Here is a 20,704-nt window from a genome sequence, read left to right as displayed (position 1 = left end):
CCCCGCTGGTCGAGAGGGTTCACCTTCTACATGCGAACCCCCAGTATGCTTACGTGGTCTTACCTGATGGGCGGGAGGACATGGTCTCCATCCGCGACCTGGCACCCGCAGGTGCAGCAGACCACTACCCTGAAGGCTCTCCGGTAACTATGAACCCTGCACCAGAGGTGACACCGTGCTCACCAGGCCCTACACAGACTCCTCACGACACTTGTATACCGGGAATTTCATACGCATTTATACCAGGCGCCTCACACATGCGTGAGGGATCACCGGCTCCTAGTGGGCAGGAACAAGTGCAACCTCCGTCCCCTGTGCAATCACCAATGTTGCCGGCATCTATGCGATCACAGCCGGTGCTACGTAGATCGCAGCGACAGATTCGACCACCTGATAGACTTGACTTGTAAGAAACTTCGCCACATGGGGACTCTTTCAAACAAAGGGGGGGTGAATGTGGTGAACTATGTGCCTGTCTGGACACGCCCCTGCTAACTGCTCCTGTGGCTCCTCCCACAGGCCCCTGTATAAAGGTGATCTGAGGCCTGACGCTCGGCCTCAGTCTCCAGGACATAGTATGATAGACACTCACTCCTGGTTCCTTCTTCCAGTCAATAAAAGCCGATATCTCGTCTTACGTCTCAGTGTGAGTTATTGATGGTGCATCACTACTCCGGTGAGGCTGAGAGGGAAATCTTGATGACTGGGCATTTCGAGATCTCCATAACTTCCGCCCAGGCTTGTGACCTGGAGAAGCCACATAAATATTTCTATTGTCCTTCAAGACAGATGGATACCATTATCATCATGCCCCTCACTCTGTTGCATAATATATACATTATCTTTCTCTTCCTTTGTCCCTATGTATTTACTTAGGTATCCCTCAAAAGCCTCTACATACTTTCCTCAAACTATTCCATGCAGTAAAGAGTTTCATTTTCACGCCTCTTCGAATAAAGAAACACACTAAAAGTTGTGGAATGCTGTAGCATTCTCCCCCAAAGGTCTGTAAATTTTAGGTCAATTGTATTTTGCTCAACGAAGATTGATATTTATTACTGGGTAAGGGCATCAAAGCATATGGAGCACGAACAAGTAAAGAGATTTGAAGTACGGTTGAGTTTGGCTGTCAACCAATTGAAGCACTGTTTAAGGGGGTGTTTGGGGTCTGATTCATATAGAAAGCGAAGAACAGGTTGAAATCATACAAGCCATATTTCAGCCTTCAATTGTTAGATTGTGACAATTGCTGATAGATCCCTAGGAAAAGAATAGCCATTATCAGCTTTACTGCTGGGGGTTAGGGGTGGATAATGCAAATGGAAAAAAGAACTGAGATTCAAAGATAATATTAGAAACAAACATGATTTATAGTTCACTGCAGAAGGAAATCAAGAACTGTGCAATAAACTATCTTGCCAGAAAAGATCAAAATTACATCCATTATGATAGTACCAACACAAAGAACACATCTCCCAGAAGAAAGGCATAAATCTCAAACACCTTTTCTGGGTCACTGTGTTCTGCTTAGGCAAAAAATAAACTTCTGAGTTGTGAGCACCAAACTATTCATTTCTTATGCTTTTTGGATAAAATAACATCCTCAACTAATTCACTTGAAATTTTAATGACTCAAAGACGAACTGATTTCCATGAATTTCGACAACATTTGAAAAGGCTCTGGGATTCCAGTGAAATGTGAACACTAACATCCTACCTGATTACTCTGGAAGTCATAATCCAATGAAAATTGCAGTTTTCCTAGTTTCTCTTCCTCCTTTGGTTCCTCTTCCTTATCTTCACCTTCAGTTAAACCAGTTTCTGCATCATCATCATCCTGTTTAACCTGCAAGGAGGAAGCAAAGCTTGAGTGAGCTTCTTTAAGAGGTATGTAATGCTTTGCAATATTTGGGCAGTAGAAATGCCAATATAAGTAAATTAATTCTTTAACACTCAAATGGAAGGCAGTAGATTAAGTAGAATATGCCTTTTGCTAGCTTTTGGACAAGTGATTTCAAGACCAATAATCGCTTTGTACAAATACAAAGTGCTTTAGCCTTAATCAACTGGCAGAATTTTTTTCTTACTGGCTGATGGATCAATTAAGACTGCCACTTTAGTTATGAGCTGAATACAGAAGAACTATGTGGAATTTTGACAGCATTCAGAAAAATTTCTATGACATTATCTTGAGACTGCTATTGATTTTTGAAACATTTGAACTAGAAACATGGACCACAAAAGGCAATCTACTATTTAAATGGTTGAGTGATTTTGCGGAGCAGATCTGAGGAAAGCTAATGTGACTGAATATTAATAATCAGGCGTGCAGATGATAATGTGCTTCAAAGAGAGCAGGCAATACAAGAGTCATTAAAAGAGTTTTGATTATATTTTCCTCCATTACTTTAGCTTCAGGTCTACAAACCACATTCATATTTAAATCGCCACACAACATGCCTTGACATAACCATTAAAAATCTTAAGACTACAATACATTAATGGCAATGTGCATAAGCTTTTTAGTTCAAAGTTGCCTCTGTGGTTCCATGGTTTCCATGTGACAATCTGTGCATGAAGGTTTAAGAGGGATTAATTGCTTTTGTCTATCATTGATCAAAACTGTCTTTCAGATGTTTACCAATTACGAATTATACTTTCGTAAATCCATGATTTAATATCATTGAGTTTTTACATTTGAGGAATTAGTTGGTTGCTGTGTTCCTTTGACCAAACTATATCTCAAACCAAAAGGTTCCACCATGAAAAAGATTATAGATTCATAGAGTTACATAGCATCGAAACAGGCCCTGTAACTCAATTTGTCCATGGCGACCAAAATGTTTATCTATGCAAAACCCTTGCACCTGTTCCTGTGCCCATATCCCTCTATATCCCCCATCCATGTTCCTGTTCAAGTATTTTAAATGTTGTATATGTCTCTTGGGGAGTTTTTTGCTTATGTACAGTACTGTGGGGGTGTATATGGTGTCTAGAGAAGGGGTAGCACCTCTAATGGGGGGGGTCTGCCATGCCCTTTTCAGGGCAGCTCGACCTCCTTTGGTCCCCACCTGGTGCTCAACTCTCACTTGTGGCTCCAAGTAGCTGCAACACGTGAAACGGCCATACCCCGCTAAACCGTCTCGGCAGACGGGCCAAACCAGCTGAGGGTAGCCAACGGGTCTTCAACCCTCGGTGAAGTAGGGGATTTGTCTGTGCCAGCGTGTGAAGTCTGGCCCTGGTAGACTGAGCGGAGGAGACGAATTAAAGGTCCAACAGTCAGAAAGCAGGCCAGCAGGTGTTGGTGGAGCGCTAAGAGAACGACAAGACACGTGGACGTCCTGGTCATCCACCGCAAGAGGTGGGGATCTCTTTAAACTCGCCCGGCAGAAGGCAAAGGCAAACCACTGCTGTAACCTGTCAAGTACATGATTTCCCAATATGTCAGAGTGGCGTGGAGGGAAATCGTCTGGCAAATGGAAATTACTGATGCGACCTACGATGACGACAGTACTGTGCAGAAGTTTTAGGCGTATGTAGCTAGGATGGCTAAGACACTTGCACAGTATTGTAGTGATTTTATGTGTGGCACTGTACTGTTGACGCAAAAAAAGCAACAAGTTTCATGACATACGTGAATGACAAACCTGATTCTGATATGGGTCTCCTATTGTGCATCGAGAGGGAAGGGGGCAGGGAAAGGGGAATCATAATTGGAAAAAGGAGAAGGGAAAGGGGAGAGAGAAGAGAGCAGACATTTTGCAATGATCAATAAACCAATTGTTTGGAATCAAATGATTTGCTTGGTGTCTCAGGGTTGGGTGTGTCTGCACCCATGTCACCCTCCACCCGTGGCACTCCCTCACTGCCAACTGTCCCACACTCCTCCCATGAAGCTCCATCCTCAGAATTCCCATCATCTTTTGTTCCCACCAGGTGTACAAACTTGTTCTGCACTCCACGTTGATAAATACAGTACTGTGCGGAACTCTTCAGCACTACGTCTATATATCTGCGCCTAAGACTTCTGCACAGTACTGTATTTGGACTAATGATCTAGTGGCATAAATTCAAATCCCTTCATAGAATTTGGGGCATTTAAACTTCATAAATTAAGCACAACATGAAATTTAAAAGCAAGAATGACCACAAAATGACTGCTTGTCATACCAAGCCATTTGGTCCATAAGTATCTTTTGGAGAAGCCTACAATCCTCTGGGCTCTGGCCTGTATGTGACCACAAGCCCATATCAACCTAATTGGCTCCACTGCCTCCTGAACTTAGCAACCCACTCAGCTGTACCAAACTCTTGCAAAAAAACTATAACAAGGATAATGGATCACCCATTATCTGGATTGTCCCTTGTTTGCACCACCTCAGTCATGGAAAGTCCAGGCAGCTGTCAATACAGAACTGGGATCCTGTGAGCTTTCATGGCAGGAGTCAGACTTGTCAAAGAAACCTCCTGTTGATCATTGTCTATTGCCCTTTCTCAGTTACTGTATCAACCTTCCTCAGTGCGGAAAAACACTTGGAAGTAATGCTGAGAGGAACAAGAGCATAAAATGTACTTTGGTGAAAGACTTTAACAGTAGGTATGCACTGGAACAGCTTTTGGACATCTCCAAACAAGAGTCTTTCATGATCGTGACATCCGAACAGACACCAAAATGTTAGCATACAAAACAGTGGTGATCCCAACGCTCCTGTATGCATCAGAAACCTGGATAACATACCGACAACATCTGAAGGCACTTGAAAAGCTCCATCAACGCTGTCTTCGAAACATCTTAAGTATCAGCTGGGAAGATAGCAGAACCAACATCAGTGTGTTAAATGAAGCAAAAACAATGAGCATTGAAACATTCATCATCAAGAACCAATTAAGATGGAGTTGTTCGGATGAAAGAAAAACATCTGCCGAAACAAATATTCTACTCCCAGCTTAAAGACTGCGGACAACAGAAGAGATTCAAAGATGTCTTAAAACCCAACATGAGGAAATGTAACATAGACACTAGCAATTGGGAAACCAATGCCAAGGAAAGGAAACTCTGGCAAACCATCCTCTGAGAAGGAACAGCAACTTTCGAAGCCAACAGATGTGCAGAATTAGAAGAAAAGAGAAGAAAATGGAAAGAGAGGCAGCAGCAACCAAAGCCCGATCTGGAACTACCTGTCCTGAATGCAGTAGAACTTTCAAAGCCAAGATTAGACTCATAAGCCACTCGAGAGACCATGAATAGATCAACGGAATAAAGACCATCGTCCTCGACCTCCAGGGATAGCCACAAAGACGCAGAGTAGGTAGATAGCACCACCAACAGCAAAATATGCCACATCTTGCCTGATAGGGTTTGTTATGGATCATGGGAGAACTGAAAAGTTCTCATGGCCTAGTCTTTGTCAAATTTTGTCATCACATTGAGGAGAACCAATATTTTTTGTGCAATATTAAATTTGATTAAAAAACCCCGAAGAGAACCAATTGCTTGAAACTAGCCCTTATGATGGCTGTAATGCTGTAGTTTAGAATAGCCTTTGGTCTTCTATTATCATCAAGCAAGGTAACTGAAGGAGAGATTTTTAGGTGGAGCATGGACGTGCCAAGAAGTTAAATGCCAGACTGGTGAAATGACAAGCCAGAGCTGCATGAATGTTAAATAAATAAGTCGCAGCATAATTGAGGCAGAGTTGATGAATACATCAGCAGCGGTCCAAATCAAACCTGTGCAGTTCTTTCACATCCAAATGGAGCATAAATAAGGAGAGACTCTGTGCTGATGATGGTGGAATCAAAACATGAGTACAAAAGTCAAAGCTGAAACTTGGTCAGATGTGGAAGACCATCTGACGGCCTGACATTTCCAAGGTTATCTGTAGTACTGCAGCTTATTCTCTCAAGCATGTACAGCAAAGCTCTTTTGATCCTACTTTTATTGCCATAACCCTACTAAAAGTGTAATTTAAAGCTGTGAATTAATGTGTCTGCACATCTTTGCGATTTGGGAGAAAACGGGGGCATCTGGAGGAAACCTAAACAGAGAAGAGATGCATAAACCCTGCACAGGCAGCAGCTGAGGTCACGACTGAGGCTCTGCTTGCGGATTCATAAGGCAGCAGCTCTGAAAGCTGCTCACCGCCACCTTCTCAAGGGCAACCGGGTGATAACTGCTGACCTTGTCAACCACACACTGGCCCCGAAAAATGATTATGTGATAAAACCATCCCAGTTATTCAGCCATTCATCCACTTGAGCGACCTGAAGTACTGAACGACCTCTTGTCATTGCCTGTTAATGAAAACCATTTTTTTCAAAAGCAATTACTGAGTGAGGACACTTTTGAGATGTTTTGTCCAGATAAGTTTCGATATCATTAAATCTCAAGCAGTTGCATTCTAGTCTGTGGTGACAAATATTTAGCAGTAATGATAGAACAACAGGTGTTTTGTTCTGTGCTGAGGTGATATATTTGTGTGTTTATGAAAGTACCTATTGGAAGTAAATTCCTCATAATTGTTAACCAAAATTCCTTTGTGGAATGTTAGCTGGTGATTTGCACATAATTACTGCAAGTAATAACTATGCAATTAAAAAAATCTTGAATTAATTGGTAATGAACAATTAATACCCAGTCAAAATAAATCAGTTTTATAAATGATTCTGTCACTGTAAAGGTACTCAGTGAATCCAAGGCAGCTCACCACCATCTTTTCAAGGGATAGGATAGGTAATAAATTTTGCCATCCTGGCAATATTCAGTTGTAGAAACAATATGTTACTTATACGGGGTTTTGAAAGGCTGTTGCTTAGCTGTTCCAAATTCTTTTGTCAAATGACTTATTTGTGCAGCATTATATTAGTCTGAAACATCCTATTCCAATAGATTGTGTAGCTATTGAGCTTGAGATTATGCTGCTTTCTGGTTATTCCTATGTTAACATCAGTGGTGGAGATGCACTGGATCTGGAATTCAGACAAGGATCCAGGTGATAATGGTTTCCAGTAGTCAACCCTTCATTTCCATTCCTGAAAGTTGTTCTTTGGCTTTTACACACCTCCTTTACAGGATTATGAATAAAGTTAGCTGCATTGCATTTGATGGGACCTGGCAGATAGAAACCAATGCCCAACTGACGCTTCAAATCTAGAAACCTGTAGCCCAACTCCTTTTATTTATCCTTACTCCTAGGAATGGTAATCCCTGCAGGATGCTAAGACCTCTTCAATTATGATGCGCATATTTGATGTGCCTTCATCAGTTTCAGAGTAGGGCCTCTCCCTTTGACCACTGAATATCCACTGTGAAGTCTGGTTTTATGCCTTTAAGCATTTATTGGAAATTCTTCTCTTGCATAACTCCTGCTGATGTTATTGTGAGTTGCTCAGGCAGTGCTGTCTCATAGGTGTAAAATGATATTCTGAATTTGACTCATGTTTCACATTGTGAGAGAAGGGGTTCATTACAAAGAAGAGAAAGAATATTGTGTGTAGGCTTTAAGCCGCAATGACTTTTCCCCACAGCTCTGTCCTCGCACAGCAGGCTTTTACTTCTAGAGGAATATCACCACAAACTCTACTCTTACATAAGTTCAAAAAGAATTACTTGAGAAACGCCAAAGGAACGGTCTTCAGCAATGAAATATTTTAAAACAGATTTCAGTTTTTTTTTTGTAATTGAACTTCTATAGTTTGGTTATCAGCAAAAATCCACTCTTATATTTTCCACTAAGAAGCCAACTTTTCCATTAAACATGCAGGGAACATAACTTTCTGTTGTCCATCAAATATCTTTACTGCACAACAGACAATCATTGCTCCCTTAGCAATCCCTAATCCCTACTACCAAATCTCCACCGATACTCAAAGTATTTCCTTGTTAAGAAAATATAAACATTCTAATCAGCACAAGATTAAATTGTACAGCCAATAGAATACAAATACTTGGAAGAACCTACCATCCAGTTGAAATCCAGGATAGTCAGAAAACATGTTCAGACAATATAGATCAGGTAGAGCGCAGAAAAAAAATCGAGAAGACAAACAAGAAGTGAACCATCACAAAACACCACAGAGAGATATGACACACACAGATTGGCTCTGGAAAAATTACAGATGGTACTGAGAAATTTTGTTTGCTTAATGTATACCGTGCAATATCTGCCATCGCAAATAGAACGATAGGCTATTATTCAAGTCACAAAAAGTAATAGTATCATTCATGATTGACTTCAGCTTATTTTAAAAATTGTTTTTCTGCCAGTTTTCCTCTGATAGAGATTCTTTGTAGGTGTATGATTATCAAAAATCTAAATAAAGCCTGAACCTCATGTGAATGTGCCATTCAGTGACAGCACTGTTGTGTCTATTGCTGCCTGCACACCAACACTAACAAAAGCAATCAGGTGCAGTCACTTGAAATGATTACTCTCTCTGGAGAGCAAGAATGATAAGGGCAACTATAAACACAAGAGATTCTGCAAATGCTGGAAATTTTGAGTAACACACTCAAAATCTTGGAGGAACAACTATGACTTGTTCAGTTCCTCCAGCATTTTGTGTGTATTGCTCAAGAGCAACACAGTGCCTTAAATTATGATTCATCAGCATATACTGAATAATAGACTTGTTGCTCCCTTATGTTAAACTATCAAGTCATTTCTGCACTTTATTTCACACTTGATTGAAGGATTGTTTTTATCTTTTGAAGGGAATACAGGCTATGTTGTCAAGAAGCAGACCTATGTAACACTATGTTTCATAAAAGTGTTCAGAATCTCTTGCTCATATTACTGAAAATCCCAAATTCTGGTTGTTTAATGAAATAGCAGAAGTCTGTCATGAAAAAGCAGCAAAATTAGGAAAAGAGTATCTGGGCAGAAGACACCATTTGTCCTGCTCATGACCATTATTACACTGGGCAGTCTTGGATCTAAATGTCAATTAGAACTTCATATAAACCGCCTCCTTTACATATCATGTGAATCAAAGTCAATGTTTGACGTAAAACACTGCATTGCCAACTCAAACCAATTTCTCCAATTGCACTTTAAAGCTTTGCAATCTGAAATGGATTTTAGGGAAGACATTGATAAAGATATTGATGTGAATCCAGAAAAGTCACCAGTGGAGAATGAAGCAGACAGTATTTATAGGGAATGATAACAGTAAATGATTTAGTAGTTCAGTGATTTGTAAATTTTGATTTACCAGAAACCTTTAAATAAAATAACTGTGATTTCACTTTTGCATTTTAGGATGTGTGTTCCAAATATGATATATGATAGGAATTTTGTTGAGATGTAACAGACTGAGAGTTGATGATTGACTAATAGATCTGCATGGAAAATATCCCAGAGTCTACAAATGAGATTGCAGTGATTCACCATTTCCATAGTTGTTGTGGTAGATATTCTTCACTAAAACAGATACAAAGTGGATGACACACAAACCCCATCACTATCTGCCAACTTTCACTAAGCCAATTTTAGATCCAATTGACAACTTTCCTTGGATCCCTCAGGCACCAACCTTCTGGGCTCATTTGTCATGTGTGGAATTTGTTGAAGGCCCTACTGAAATCCATGCAGGTTGTATCAATGACACAGCTCTCATCTAAACATTCTGATACTTTATTTTATTTAGAGATAGCATGCGGAACAGGGCTTTCCAGTCCAATGTGCTGTGCCATCCACCAAACCACCTATTTAACCCTAGCTTACTCACAGAGCAATTTACAATGACCGATTAACCTACCAACTGGTAGGTGGGACTGAGGGAGGAAACCAGAACACTCAGAGAAACCTCATGCAGTCACGAGCGGAACATACAGACTCCTTACAGACGGCATGGCAATTGAACTCCAAACTCTGATGCGCCAAGCTGTAAGAGTGTTGCGCTAACCACTGCACTACACGGCATCCCAAAAGATTCAATCAGATTCATTATATGGGATCTTTTGCTGCTTTTCTCTGCATGTTGTTGAAAGCACAAACATTACCTCTATTGAGGTGTCTAAATGTGCTTAGCCTGGGAGTGTTTACTCAGTTCTGCCCAATTATAAGTATATGTATTCTCATGAGAGGGTCAGAAATAAAGACACACCATTCCATCCTGGAAATCCCTTCACTAAATATTATTATCACCCTCTGCTCATTTCTAAATGTCCCATAAACACTGTGAAGTTTTGGAGTGCCAGATTGGCATGATCTGGTCTCTTGTGTGGATTTTGGGAAATGCACCGTTGTTAATGTCACCCTGGGGGAGTTTCACAGCAGAAGAAATGTTGCACCTGCACTGAAATGTTCCCTGTTAAAGTACATGATGGATGCTAAAACATCCAGAATGGAGATGAGAACTAATATTCAATTAATATTCATTGAAGCTTTTTCTTCAGAGATGCCCAAAGGAATGTTTTGTTTGGTATCTTCTTACATCAACAGGCTCCTGTTAGTTCCTTCTGAGAAGTGACAGTCAGGAGATTATTTTTCACTGTCACTCATCCCTTTCTGAATTGCTTTGCAATATTTCCTAGATGTGTAAGTGATTACGACAGTAACTGCTCAATTACTTTTCAAGGTCTAGGAAAATTACATTCCATTAATTCTATATTTATATTGCACATTTGTTTAATATGGAATACTTTATATTTGTTAATGATAAATTTCATTTATATTGTTGATTCAATTTGTAAATTGATTCCTCTGTAAATTTGGCAATATTAAGAGTGGTTTTGAATTCAGGTCTGCTACACAGAAAAGTGACAAAAAATTTACAGACCAAATTATGGCTTACACTTGAGGCTGAAAATGCATCCCTTATGAAAGCAATGTTTTTTTGTTCCATTCTGAACCCTCTTCCAAGTTCTGCACCAGATCCCCAAGGGTTTTAGTTTAATTAGAAGCCTTTCATGTGAAACATTTTCACATGAGTGCCAGCATGACATTAATGTCATTGAATAGTTGTCTACTTATCAATGATGTTTAGAGATTTTAATGGAGCAGCAAGAAATGGAACGAACAAATTCAGGCCTTCCTCGGACCCAGTAAGTTGCTGGCAATTCTTAAAATCCATTTGCCTTTCCTGAGGCTATGAACTTGGCACCATCAAATGGCAACCTAATATGTAGGCTCAATGGAGCTTTGGACCAAATATTTTAATTAATTACACTGTGGGAGATTATAGAATTACAGAACATTAGGGCACAGATAAAGGCTCTTCAGCCCAACAACTCCATGCTGACCATGGTCCCCACCCAGCTAGTCCCAATTTCCTGTGTTTGGTCCATATCATCCCCTAAACTCCACCCCTCCAAGCACCTATCACAGTGCTTCTTAAATGATATTATTGTATCTGCCTCAACCACTTCTGGCAGCTCATTCTGGGCACTCTCTAACGTCTGCAGACAAAGTTGCCCTTCAGGTCAGGGCGGCACAGTAAATGCAGAGGTTAGCACAACGCTTTACAGTACCAGTGACCCAGGTTCATTTCCCGCCACTGTCCGTAAGGAGTTGGTACATTCTATCTGCGACTGCGTGGGTTTCCTCCCATAGTCCGAAGATGTACCAGTCGGTAGGTTAAGTGGTTATTGGAAATTGTCCCATAATTAGGCTAGGGTTAAATCGGGGGTTGCTGGCTGGCACATCTCAAAAGGCCTGTTCTGTGCTATATCTCAATAAATTAAGAAAATATCTCCCCTTTCACCCTAAATCTATGCCCTGAGGATAAGACTGTTAGTATCTACCTTATCTGTAACTTTCATAATTTTTAATGCTTCTATAAAGTTGCCCCTCATTCCTCCACATTCCAAGGAATAAGGATGTAGCTCAGAGAATCTTTCCCTATGACTCAAGCTCTCTAATCCTGGCAGTATCCTTGTCAATCTTGTCTGCCCTCTTTCTAGTTCGACCACATCATTCCCACATAGGGTGACCATAATTGTATGCAGTTAGCTAAATGTAGCCTCACTAGTGACTTATACAACTGCAAAATAAATTCCTATTCTCAATGCCTTGACTGAAGGGTAGTGTTGAACACGTTTTTTAAAAACAGGGTCGTCTACCTATGATGCTGTTTTTAAAAGTATAATCATTTTTCTTCTTCTAGTCGGTGAATTTTGCAGAAATTTTCACCCACGTTCAATTATAATGTTAATGCTATGTAATATTAAAGCACCCTCAAACACAAATTAGGTCAAACGTTCTCATCATGGTTACTGCAATCAGAATGTTTCCTGAGCTAAATTAACTGTAAGATGCCAACTAGACCTATAAACATAAAGTAAATTGACAGCTATCTCTCAATGGCTGCAGCTAGCTTTGTGTTATTATACAGTGCTAATCTTCAGCACCTCTGTGATAAAAGGCAAAGGAACACTAAAAGTGGTAGAGTGGAGTTCATGTCCATGTATGGTTCCCATCAAGAGCTGCATGTAGAATGGTAACCGCTGCCTGTTGATCAAGCAGATCACTGGGAAGTGAGTCAATATTAAAGGGACTCTCCCTATTGCAGCCGGGACATCATAGCAAAAAGACTGCTTGAATGTGAGAGAGAGAGTGTGTGCAGGTGGGAGAGATTGAGCTCCCTAAAGTGTCTCCACAACCATCGACAACTGTCTGGCCTGGCTGAGTCATGTACTGTGGATGGCCATGAGTCATTGCAGAGTCTGGACTGATCAAGGGACTATTGATCATTTCATTGACAGTAGTCTGGCAGTCATTTGGAATGAGAGGCAGTGATCTGTGAGGTGCTGACCATTGAGGCTCACAGAGGCTATTCGTATGACACTGATGTCATGTTGCAGCCTCATCACTTTCCATTTCATTCCCAAGTTCTTCTAGAGTAGATCACGAGGGTCCTAGGTTGTAGGGGAATACTCCAGTTTCTACCTACAATGCAAAAACTGCGCACTTCATGATCCTTGACTTCATCAGACAAATGTCAGCTTTAGTTAGATGAATCGTACATGGATGGTCCCTGGACTATTTCTGGCTGGGAGTCCATCACCACTATTATCTACCCTGGGTAGTCTGAACCATATAAATGAGCCCAATTTCTAGGCTATGTGAGAAGAGTTTTACAACACTAATTACTACCACTATCACTTGGGCTCCAACATGATGTTGCTGAGGTATTTTATTTTTTGCTAAAGGCTAGATCGGTGGATGACAACCCTTGTCTTTTTCCTCACTGACATTAACAAGCTTCCTCCAGCCTTTTAAAGGACATGTTCTAATCAAGCGTCTGACACAGCCCTCCGGAGGAGATCTGTGGGGAGTCTGTGAGCTGGAACAGCAACACAGATACACTCCAAACCATCAGATTGTCATGTCATGTTTTAACCAATATGTATAAAAGATATTTATATTATTTACAGTAAAGATTGGGCCAGCAGTAATAATTAAGAGAGTTTAAGAGACTGACAGAAGGAAAAAAATTAAAATCTAACATAAACATCTAAGGAAATTTGATGCTATAATTGTAAAATACAATTTCAATGACTTCAGAGGCAATTCAGCAATGGTCATTACTTATACTGTTAAAAATTCTATGTGCATAGATGAAAATGTTTTATGATGTCTTTCGGTAGGGAACAAATAATAGCAGGTAGCAGGTTTTCATCATTTCAGCAATGAGTGTCAAAGTAAAGACTGTAGCAGCACATTTTGTGGGGGAGAACGTGATGTCAGGAAGGAGCTGGACCCACTGCTATTTGCCTATTGCCACAATAGGTCTATAGTGGGTACGATCTCAATAGCTCGCCACACATCTTTGGATCACTTAAAGAATTGAAGTAACTATGTCAGGGTGTTTATTGACTTTAGCACAGCATTTAGCACCATTTCTGCAGTCCTGCTCAAAAAGCTAGAGAACCTGGGCCTCTGTACCTCCCTCTGCAACCGCACCCTCGACTTCCTAACCAGAAGACCATGGTCTGTACAGATTGGAAATAACATCTCCACCTCACTGACAATTTACACTGGTGCTCCACCTGGATTTGTGCTTAGCCCACTGCTCTACTCTCTCTACAACCATGACTGTGTGACTGGGCATAGTTCAAACAGCATCTATACATTTGATACAAATCAAGTTTAATTGCCATTCAAACCATGCATGGATACAGCTGAATGAGACAGCGTTCCTCTAGCTCAACTACCCTGGTTGGCAGAATTTCAGATGGTAATGAAAGGGCATACAGGAATGAGACATCCGAGTTAGCTGAGTGGTGTCGCAGCAACAACCTTACACTCAACGTCAGCAAAACCGAAGAGCTGATTGTGGACTTCAGAAAGGGTAAAATGGGGAAACATAAATGGATCCTCTTAGAGGGATCCAAAGTGGAGAGAGTGAGCAGTTTCAAGTTTCTGGGTGTCAATATCTCTAAGGACCTAACACAGATGCAACATATTGATGCAGTTATAAAGAAGGTAAGAAAGTAGCTATATTTCATTAGGAGTTAGAGGAGATTTGGCTTGTTAGCTAAAACACTCAGAAACTCCTATAAATGTGCCGTGGAGAGCATTCTGACAAGCTGCATCACTGTCTGTTATTGGGGGGGGGGGGTGTGGTGGGGAGTTACTACACAAGAATGAAGTAAGTTGCAGAAATTTGCAAAATTATTCAGCTCTATCGTTTGTATCAGCCTCTGTAGCATCCAAGACATCTTCAAGGAGAAGTGCCTTAGGAAGGCGATGTCCATCTTTAAGGATCCCCACCACCCCAAGACTCTCTTCACACTGTTACTGTCGGGAAGGAGGTACAGGAGCCTGAAGGCACACACTTAGCGATTCAGGAACGGCTTCTTCCTCTCTGCCATTTCTAAATGCACACTGAATCCATGAACATTATCCCATTATTTGTTTATTTATGTTATTTTTCACTACTTATTTTAACTTAACTATTTTATATATATACTTAATTTAACTCAGTTTTATCTCTATATTTACTTATCATAGATTTCAATGTACTGCTGCTGTAAAGTTAATAAATTTCATAACATATGCCAGTGAAATTAAATCTGATTCTGATTCAAAAAGCAGCTTTCTGAATTCAGCATTTGATTGTTTTTACATTCACTCTGCTATAACATTAAGTGTTTCGTCAACACACTCCATTCAGGCCTTTTTTGACATTTCTTATTTCTAACTGAACAAGTATTCCATTTGTTGACTCAGTGCCAGTACGTTTTTCTGTTCAAGACATTTCTCACATCATGGTGTCTGCCCTCAAGTTTGCAGCAACTGAAAAGAAACACAAGGATCCTGAGATATTTGATAACAGAACAAGGAATAGTATGTTTCATCAACCAACCAGACTGAACAATGTTGGCTGAAGTAAAATATTTAATTCATGCTATATTATAAACTGGAAGGGTCAAAAGAGTCTATTCCGATCTCTATCTCAATAAATAAATTAAAATACACTAAGTAGGAAATAAATGAAGACAGCAATGAATGGGATTAAAGGAGTGAGATAAAAGAGATTAAGAAAACCAGACTGATACTGAGGTTGTATAGCAGTAATTAACATTCGATTGATAATTCTCAAACACTTGAATGTTGAAACAGTCTTTTGGTGACCTAATTATCTGGTAAGTATTTTCAAAGTGTAGGGTAACCTCTTGATTTCTATCTGAAGGTGCTGGAAAGTGCAATTCAATTTACCCTTTCTTAGCTATCTTCATGATTAAATTAATTATTATTTCTAAAAGATCAGTTAAAATTAAAAAAAAACAGGCTCGTGACATTTTCTGTGTAATGAAAATAGTCAGATTAGCCATTAAGTCTAAATCAGGAAAACTTGCAGTCAGATAATTATAGTAAAATATAGATTATAGGTAAGTGGTAAGGTACTATCAGCTACATATGTTTACCTCTTCACGTTTATCCTTGAAAATGAGGCACTCAACTACTTGCCATTTACCTATTGCATTTATGTGCTCTGGTTCTGCTCCGCTGTTTATAATTCAAAACCTGCATTAGTTTTTAGAGCTATAGAAAGTACAATGAAAATAGAAATGTATTGGACAGTCAATAATTTATTCCTAATCTAGTCCCATTTGAAGCTAGTGCCAGACTTCACTGGCAAATGATTCCATCTATCACAGCTGTGCTGCACATTTGAATGTGAGAAAATGCCAAAATGTGGAGCTGACCAGAAACCGGTCAGACTTCTGTGTCATATCTTTGTTTAATAATATTGATATTGAGAACTCTGGTTTACCTCAAGAACAGCCTAGACAGATCTTTTGAAGAAGATCTGCTTTTCAAAAACATATTAACAGCTTCAAAACTCTGCACGCGTAGAGAAATCGTTCATCTGAGGATTGCATCTGGGTCAATTGCATGTGCTCATCATTCTAGTTGGTTACAAATCTGGGTCTGTCATATCTCAAGGAAGTTAAAGCATGCATACATAGTAACTATGTGTAAAATAAGCACAAAATAATTCTAAAAAAAGGTTAGGATAACCATCCAAAACACATCTACTATTAAATAGACTGTGTAACATCTCCAGTAAGAGATGCAGCCCAATAACATTAAACAATTTATCCTGGGAGATAACACAAGGCAGGTGGCATTGCATCAGCCTTCTGTCATGTACACCCTTTGATGTTCTCTTCCATTCAATTTGGCTCACCGGATGGATTGACTCCCAGGCATCCAGTTCAGTATTACCTGTTTTACACCACATCTGCAGATCAATTTCTACCTGGGTGTTTGCTGACTGCTGCTTTATTTCTAAGCTGAAGTGAATTCTGAGTATGACTGAGACATTTTTTCATTACAGTTTCAGATGAGACCAACTTTCAATTTTAACTCATAACCTAATATAATAAACTGTGATTGTTTGGAGTACGTTGACCTAACCTGGAATATCGTCTTGGGGTTTTGCTCTAAGATATGTTCATAAATAAAGGGATGTTTGTCAATCACATGAATAACTGGCTTATCATCATCCATATATAAATACCATACTTGCTTAGCAGGGTTTCAACAATGCCTTTGAACTCTAAGTAATATGGCATTCCACAAGATATAATGAGATACACAATAAACACATTTTCAATGTCAGTAAATACTCTTTCTTAACATTGCATTTGTGACAAAGACATTCAACAATTTAAACACCAGCCAAGTGTTGTGGCTTGCCCCAACTTTTAAATTCCAGATTCAAATTCCAACACATTGCATAGTTTGGTTTGTTTTCTGCATGTTCTTGAATTTCTACAAGTGTCCATAATATTACTAACCAAGACTTCAACTGTGATAGGAACCTATAACTAAAGTGTCTTCCTTAAGGTAATTAAGTACATAAAAGAAAGAACAAGTGTCCAACTTACAGCCATATGTCTTTTGTGGAAATTGTATTCTAAAAGTCATTAAAACAAAGCAATCTTTATCAAAGAACAGATGGGCCAAAATATTTGAGCAGCCTCCATGAATAATCGTGCAGGTTTTGGGACACATCCATTTGGCATGGCTAGTCTAATTTTGTTAAGTTCCTGTAATGCATTTTAACAAGTTCCTTGTAACATAAAATTGATGCTTTACCACACAAATCTGAGATTTTTTTGTTGAAATACGAGGCAGCAAAAATGTTAGGAACCAACTTAATGCGAGGAAACTCAAAATGAACACTTGGCTGCTCAGAGGTTATTGTCTACCCTTGCTCATTTTAAAAACATTTTTTGTAAGCTTCAATCAAGAAAAAATCTGCTGATGCTGAAAATCCAAGTAATACACAAAACGCTGGAGGAACTCAGCAGGCCAGGCAGCATCTATGGAAAAGATGTACAGTCGATGTTTCCGGTCGAGACTCTTCAGCAGGTCCTGTACTCTTTTCCACAGATGCTGCCTGGCCTGCTGAGTTCCTCCAACATTTTGTGCGTGTAGCTTTTTTTTAGTTTTCTCAATTATTCTGTGTTTAATATTAGTAAATTACAGCAATTTGGAATCGTTTTGTATTTAGATTTTATGATTCTAGTGTGCCTAAACTCACCTCCAACATTTTGTGTGTCTTACTTTTATTTTAGTTTTCTCAATTATTCTAAGTTTAATATTAGTAAATTATAGCAATTTGGAATCGATTTGTATTTAGATTTTATGATTCTAGTGTGCCTAAACTCAATTACTGGTGTCCACCCTCATTATGGTTGGTTCTGTACTGTTCCAGGAATATGAGAAATTAGAAGTGATCAGGTGTCAAAACTGTCTCATGAAATACTGCATTCATTATTTCACAATATGAATGGTCAATATTAAATCATACACTGACAGAAGAAATGATTGAGGGCATATTCTTTGACTGAGTAAAGGTGAACTTAAATATGGGATTTTTAACGCTTTGTTGCATCCCTTTACCTGGTCTGCCATGAACACAGAACACGTTTGAAGCTACATGTTTTAAAGCTTTGCAAAACCTGGTGACTTCGATTCGCGGTTTCTCCTCATTCTATTACCTGATTTCCACCTGAGTTTTTCACGTCTTTCATGTTGATGTCGTTCTTCTTCCCCTTTCCCTTCTCTTTCTTGTTTTTCTTCTTTTTGCAGCAGCATTTCTTGCAGATGCAGAGGCAACAGGTCAGAAGCAGCAGGCCGCTGACAATAGCAATGGCTATCAATGCCCAGGGTGGCACTGGTAAATGGATTAGGAAACAAACGGTAAATGTGACATCAATGTCAGCATCAACATTTAGCACTTCCTGGCAATATATTTCAGAGACGGTTTTACTTTATGATCTACCTTTGATCATTGCTCTGTGCACTGCCTAAATGCAACTGTTATTCTGGGGTGACTATCACACACTAACGAGGGATCGTGTAACACTTTACAGTGTCAATTCTGTTATGGTCTGTAAGGAGTTTGTACATTCTCCCTGTGCCCGTGTGGGTTTCCTCCAGCTGCTCTGGTTGCCTCCCACATTCCAGAGATGTACTGGTTAGGGTTAGTGAGTTGTGGGCATGGTATGTTGCTGGCAGAAGCATAGTGGCACCTGTGGGGCTAACCCAGGAACATCCTCATACTGTGTTGGTGGTTGCTACAAAAAGAAGCATTTTACTGTTTGTTTATGATGTACATGGGACAAAAAAAGTTAATCTTTTAAAAAAAGGTGGGAAGGCACTTGCTGTGAGGAGCAATCACCTGTTGGTGGCGTGCTCCATAGAGGGAAGTTTGGGGGTTGTGAGGTCATAGCAGGAAATGGGAAAAATGAGCAGCAGGAATTTGAAGATGAGTTGCAGATTTAAGATAGAGCTGGAAAAGTAAGTCTACTCTTCCTGAGTCCATATCAAGCAGGTAAAGCATCTATTATAGACTGTTTTGGTGCTTTTTTCCAGAAGATCCTTTGACCTAGATGCTCTCCAGCTGAGGGAGGTGACCACAATATGTACAACGTATGCTGATCATGATGAGGAAATGATCTGAAAAAGGTCCAGTACTATTGACTATAAGGAAAATGCAAGGCATTACTTGTCTACATTTAGTTACTAAAATTTAATACCAAAATCTAATCTGTCAGTTAATCTTTATATAATTAGTTAAAACTATTAAAGCAGATGTCCCTCCTACATTCAAGATCAAATCAAGGCATCCGAAATACAGTTAATAAATTAAAAATGGCTATTTTGTATAGGTTTTCATTTAAATTTTTTTGTAAACACCATTGTCCCTCTCCGAAGCATTTGACTTGATAAATCCTGAGAGTGCCCACTGAAGTGCCTGCAGTGGTATATAAGCCTTGATTGCACGTTTAACTAAATGGCCGAACTATTTTTGAAATAACACCATTTATCACCTGTTATAACACATCAAAACAAATAGATGGAATCCTATAGGCTGACCTAAAAAGAGCAAATTATTGAAAGGAAGTAAACTCAACCTTATGATTTGAAGGAAAGCATACATACATGGAATCTTCTGGAGCTCATTCATAAATTTTTCTTTCAGCTTCTCAAAGACATCATTTTTCCCCTCTCCGGGACCTCCAGTAGCTGTTGAGTTATCTCCAGTGTCAATAGGCATCATGGTGGTTGTGGCAATGGGTGCCGCCAAAGCCTCTGATCTGAACTTCATCTTGAAAACAGCTGGTAGAGAACAAAAATACAAACACAGTTTAGGAAGATATGCTTTTGCGTCATGAGATTCTAATTCATTTCCATTCCTTCCAATGATTTCTTTGCTATGGTTAGTGAATAATGGATTGTTGGGCTTATTAATTATTTATGAAGAAAGGTTGAATAGGATGCTCACTCAAAGTAGCAATGGATATTTTCCATTGGAATAAAATCCTATTAATCAATATAGCAGAGAAGCAATGCAGTGGAATCAAGATAATATTATATTGCATACCTTGAAGCCAATGCATCTATTTCTGCTAATGTGATTTCAAAGACAAATTATTATAAATCTGGGAGTGAGCCTTAAGTTTATGGTGATGAACTAAACAATGATTTGTTTGTTAGCTGTAAATTATTAATTTGAACATGTGCAGTCTACATATTTTTCCACAGTAGCTTCTCTTCATATTCATTTATCTGGTACCAGACAACAGTCCATCTTCTTTCATCTTTTCCCAGTAGCATGAATGATTTCTCAAAAAATAATTATCCACATTTACTACCTATAGTTGAGTCATCTCGTGCCCTAGTAAAGGTAATGATCGTTTCTAAGGAATCATGCTGGATTTGTTTCCTATTGTGTT

General features: G+C 39.4%; 1 protein-coding gene across 2 annotated transcripts in view; it reads right to left on the bottom strand.

The window, feature by feature from the left end:
* The window catches only part of LOC132381301 (synaptotagmin-B), a 113,936-nt gene extending 93,884 nt beyond the window's left edge, over positions 1-20,052 (bottom strand). The window contains exons 1-4 of one of the 2 annotated variants that reach the window (XM_059950681.1): positions 19,911-20,052; positions 18,475-18,639; positions 12,615-12,622; positions 1,718-1,846 (exon numbers count right to left, since the gene is read on the bottom strand). In XM_059950681.1, coding sequence (XP_059806664.1) covers positions 1,718-1,846; positions 12,615-12,622; positions 18,475-18,639; positions 19,911-20,028 — 420 coding nt within the window. In that variant the 5' untranslated portion in view covers positions 20,029-20,052. Of the gene's footprint in view, positions 1-1,717; positions 1,847-5,157; positions 5,184-12,614; positions 12,623-18,474; positions 18,640-19,910 lie in introns of both variants that reach the window. The other variant, XM_059950680.1, reaches the window with a different exon arrangement.
* Between the last annotated feature and the right edge of the window lie 652 nt (positions 20,053-20,704).

This window comes from Hypanus sabinus, chromosome 25 (genome assembly GCF_030144855.1).
Source record: "Hypanus sabinus isolate sHypSab1 chromosome 25, sHypSab1.hap1, whole genome shotgun sequence".
NCBI lineage: Eukaryota > Metazoa > Chordata > Chondrichthyes > Myliobatiformes > Dasyatidae > Hypanus > Hypanus sabinus.
This window is presented reverse-complemented; position numbering and strand designations above follow the sequence as displayed.